This window comes from Trichechus manatus, unplaced genomic scaffold (genome assembly GCF_000243295.1).
Source record: "Trichechus manatus latirostris isolate Lorelei unplaced genomic scaffold, TriManLat1.0 scaffold00244, whole genome shotgun sequence".
Taxonomy (NCBI): domain Eukaryota; kingdom Metazoa; phylum Chordata; class Mammalia; order Sirenia; family Trichechidae; genus Trichechus; species Trichechus manatus.
Window position 1 is genome coordinate 290337 of NW_004444180.1, and position 4632 is coordinate 294968.

The 4632-nt window shown below is 60.6% G+C and overlaps 1 protein-coding gene across 1 annotated transcript in view; it reads right to left on the minus strand.

The window, feature by feature from the left end:
- Positions 1-4428: 4428 nt before the first annotated feature.
- Positions 4429-4632, minus strand: part of LOC101341881 (interferon-induced transmembrane protein 1) — a 1175-nt gene continuing 971 nt past the window's right edge. Inside the window, exon 2 of the mRNA XM_004389368.1 lies at positions 4429-4620. Coding sequence (XP_004389425.1) covers positions 4429-4620 — 192 coding nt within the window. The remainder of the gene's footprint in view (positions 4621-4632) is intronic.

Genomic DNA, 4632 nt, shown 5'->3' on the forward strand with positions numbered 1-4632 from the left:
CTGAGGGGATCAGGCCCTCTGAGGGGATCAGGCCGTCTGAGGGGATCAGGCCTCTGAGGGGATCAGGCCGTCTGAGGGGATCAGGCCCTCTGAGGAGATCAGGCCGTCTGAGGGGATCAGGCCCTCTGAGGGGATCAGGCCCTCTGAGGGGATCAGGCACTCTGAGGGGATCAGGCCGTCTGAGGGGATCAGGCCGTCTGAGGGGATCAGGCCGTCTGAGGGGATCAGGCCCTCTGAGGGGATCAGGCACTCTGAGGGGATCAGGCCGTCTGAGGGGATCAGGCACTCTGAGGGGATCAGGCACTCTGAGGGGATCAGGCCGTCGGAGGGGATCAAGCCGTCTGAGGGGATCAGGCCGTCTGAGGGGATCAGGCCGTCTGAGGGGATCAGGCCACGCCTGGTTGCTATCAGAGGGGACGATGTCAGCAGAAGCTCAAGCTCATGGCTTGTCTCCCTGTGATCCCCCGGTGCTTCCAGGCCGCATCTTGGACCCCGTCTTGGCCCCGACCATTCACCCCCTTCCCACGCAGCGCCCCAACTCCAGGACCCCGCCCGCGGGTGAGTGTTCCGCTGTGGAAGGGGCCCCGGCTTCCCCGGCGTAGTCCGGTGTGAGAAAGAGGGGGGTGACGCCAGACCTGGACCGGGAGACCAGGCGATGGGGAGCCTGGGTGGGGAACGGAGAACGCGCTCAGCTGGGGGAGCGGAGCAGCGACGCCCCCTGCCGGCAGCCGGCGCAGCCCCCGGGGCTGTGGACCAGCTGCGAAGGGACCAGGCCCGGGTGGGATGGGCGGCGCTCTGGACGGCCTGGCGGGGCCGGGGTTGGGCCTTTCCCGCTGTATCAGCTCCAGCCCGTCCGCTTCCCGGACCTCTCAGTCTCTTCCCGGTTATGTGTGACAGCACTTCCGACATTGTGACCTCATTAGTCGGGGCACCCTTTTTCCAGTTTTCTTGGATCTACCTGGGGAGGGGTGTATCACGCCACCTCCCAGCGTCCTTTCCACGGTGTTTAGCCAGAATCCCACAGTTTGCTTCCACATGGATTACCTCTGTCTATTCAGCCCTACATAGGACCGCCCCACACCAGCTCCCCCGCGAGGCCCACCTCATGTCCTCTCTCCTGGCACCTGTGGGTGCATGTCCACCAGGTCCTGCAGCTCCTTGCAATTTAATCACTTTCTTCTCTAATAAGATTGGTGGTGGCTTTTAAATGTATGCAAAAGTGTTCGTCCCCTAAAATATTGAAGCCCCACGGCCTTCCCATGAGTGTGGGCTGAAGTTAATGGCTTGCCTCCAGCTAGTAAGATAGACGTATTAACAGTGAGTGACGTTTGAGGCTACATCGTGAAGGCATGGAGGGAGTTTGTTACGCAGCCTTAGATATCCAATATGAGTCCTAGTCTATCTCCATGGGGTCACGTTGTCACGCAACCCTGCTTTGAGCTAATGGCCAGCAGGGGCAGGGGAGGGGAGAGGGCTGGGAGGACCACAGGGGTGGAGAGGGATCTCTGCAGCCTCAAGGGGAGGAGAGCTCTTAACAGCTCAGAGGGGTCAGGGAGTTGAGGGACTCAAGATTCCAGTGCATCAGCCCAGATGCCATCAGCGAGTCAGGGTCCCTGTCCAGGGTCCCCATCTTCACCAGCCCCTGGCTGGTCAAGGGAAGTTTCAACTTCTCTGCAGCTCAACTCTTCTTTTGTATTGTTACGCACAGTGTTAGACACTACTAGCAAAATGCGCCTCCCCCTGCAGCAGTGACCACATCCTGCTATTGTACTCCCTTTACCCCTCCCCATGCCAGCCCCCGCTTTTTAACCTGAAATTGTGCATACACAGATAGGCACAATTTTGAAAACTGGGTGCCCCCCACCCCGTGTAGCTCACACACTTATCACAAGGTGGAACATTCCATCTCCACCCTTTCCTCATCCCTTTTCCCACAGGATTCCCCCCACCTTCAATCTCCAACCACTGTCCCAGGGCCCGGATGCAGCAACCAGTGCCAGATGCGCCGTCTGCAGCTTCCCGAGGGGGAGGTGTGCCGTTCACATCGTTCCTGTCCCCGGGAGCAGTCTTCCCTGGTACAAGCACACGTCAGTTCTCTGGACCAGGAGCATTTGGGCCGTTTCCGGCTTTTGTCCGTCCTGGGCCCTGACTGCCCTCCAGCAGAGAACAGTGCAAGGTCACTGCCGGCTGCAGGGTGGCACGTGGTTGCTCCACCCAGGGACCCGAAGAGTCTGCAGCCGGGAGGTGCGACTCCATGCTCCTCTCTGCCCTCGTTCCACCCAAAGTGTATCCTGACTGCAGGATCTGCTGGAGGCGCCGCTGTCTTCCCCAGACCTCATCGAGAGGCAGAGCAGGAAGATTACTCTCTCTGCAGTGCAGTCTGCAGCGATGTCTTCCTGTGCATCCCACCCCCCCACTTTCACCTCCTCCCTCCACCTCTCTTCTCCCCCCAGTGCCGATCACCTCCCCTCCGTCTGCCTACCCCCCATCTCCATCCAACTTTCTCAAGCCCACCCCACTCCCTGACCCTGCCCATCTGCCCAGCTTCCCCATCTGACCCTCACTTCACACCCTGAATTTTCCCTTGGACACTGGGCCCCTGCATATTGGAACCCTCGGCCAGTGGGGCCTGCTGCTCGTCTGGGCCTGGATGAGCCCGGTGATCTGCACCCAGGGCCTCCAAACTGACAAGTCTGCCCTCATGAAGCATCTGGCCTCGCCAGCAATTCTTCAAAGGCTCCACATCACCAGTTCCTTGTTGGCTGCACGAGAGGGTCTCATCACCCAGCTAGACCCCCTTGGGCCTCTGAAGTTAGCACAGCTCAGGTGGACTTCTGGCCCAAACCTGACCACGCCAGCCTACCCTGCGCACCGCCCATCCGAGGGGACGTTGGACACGACCACCCCGCCGGCGTCTGGTCTTGTGGCAGCTGGTCCCCAGATCAGTGCTGCCCCAGTCACCAGTAGGAGGTGCCATAGCACCACTCCCGCCTTAGAGCACATTCTCTGTCCCCACCCAGGCAGGGTCAGCTGCGCCCTCTCCCTCCTGCCCGCCTCCCCGTCCTGGTCTGGCCTCCCTTCTCCTGCTCGCATCAGTGATGCTATTGTGCCTGCCCTTCCACTACAGCAGGGCGCCCACCTGCTGGAGGAGTCTTGGAGTTAGGGCTCTGCAGGAGGGGGAATGAGGCCAAAAGGTGCATGTGGGGGGGGGGTCCAAGATGGACCTGGATTCACTAGGAGAAACACGGGGACAAGCCACAAACTTCAGCAGATAGGACCAGTCATCGTCCCCTCTGCTGGGACTCAAATGTGCTGGGATCCGCCCCACCAAAGACTGGGCATCTGTGCCAGAGGGCCCACCCCGAGACCAGCCTGAAGGCTAGCTGTGAGGAGGATCCCCGGATGGCCTGGGCCCCCAGACATCTCACCACCTCCCCACGGAGCCTGCCCACCCTCCCTTCAGGGTGTGGAAGGAGGAACTGCAGCCGGCACCATTTGCCATTGCCCCAGCCAGCAGAAGCCCTTCCCCATCCTACACTATATCTACAAGCAAGTTCTTCCCCTGGATCTGAGGACAGCCCCCACCCCAGCAGAGACCAAGGCCCGGGGCCTGTGTCCTCAATGTGCCAGAGACCTTCCCTGAAGGGGCCACCTGCCTTTGGTCCCATGACTTGGCCCCCCAGCCCAACTGGCTGCAGCCCCACCAGCTGAGTGAGGAAGAGCCTCAGCCTCAGCCCAGTGCCATGGAGCAGAAGATGCAGCAGGCTGGGGCCATCTACCTTCCCCTTAATGTCCTCACCCGTGGCCAGATGACCTTTCAGAAGCAGAAGCTCTCACTTCTCACTACTCCAGAAACCACGGAGCTCTAGGAACCTCACCTGGGTCACGCCATGTCAGAACACCTATTGTTCAGGTGCACCCCAGACGGCTGACCCCTCCACCCAGATGTCCCAGAGTGCTTGAGTCAGGGTCCTCTGCACCCTGTGAGGCCAGGGGGGCATCGTTGGGATCAAGGATCTTCTGTTCCCCGCGCTGCCTTCCCCCATAAGAGCCCAACCTGCATCAGAGCTCAGACCTCAGGGTTGGAAGGACCCCCCCCCCAGGGCCACAGTCCAGCTACGGCCCCATCAGGCCAGAACCAGCCAGGCCTGAGGGTGTGCCCTGCTCTCTCAGACCAGTCTGGTAGTGGGACAAGGTGGGGTGACCCCTCAGCTCAGGCTCAGGACCAGGCTGGAGACTCAGGGCAGGGCCTCCTCCCTGAGCGATGTCACAGCACTGTTGCACACACAGGCACTTTATTCAATTCCTTTATAGACAGATACAAATGTGAAAACATTGTAAAAGGGGGTGGAGGTGGGGGGTCAACAGGCAGGATGCAGGGCCAGTGGCGGAGGGCCGGAGGGCTCGGGCAGCAGCAGCGGGCAGTGACTAGTAGCCCCCATGGTCCTTCAGCGTCTGTGAAAAGGCCTGGAGGCTCATCACTGTACCAGTGGCTGAAAGAATGATGAACCCGATGATCAGCAGGAGGCTGAAGACCAGGGCGCAGATGTTCAGGCACTTGGCGGTGGAGGCGTAGCTCTGGGCCCCCATCAGGTCGCCCACCATCTTCCGGTCCCTAGACTGGAGAGATAG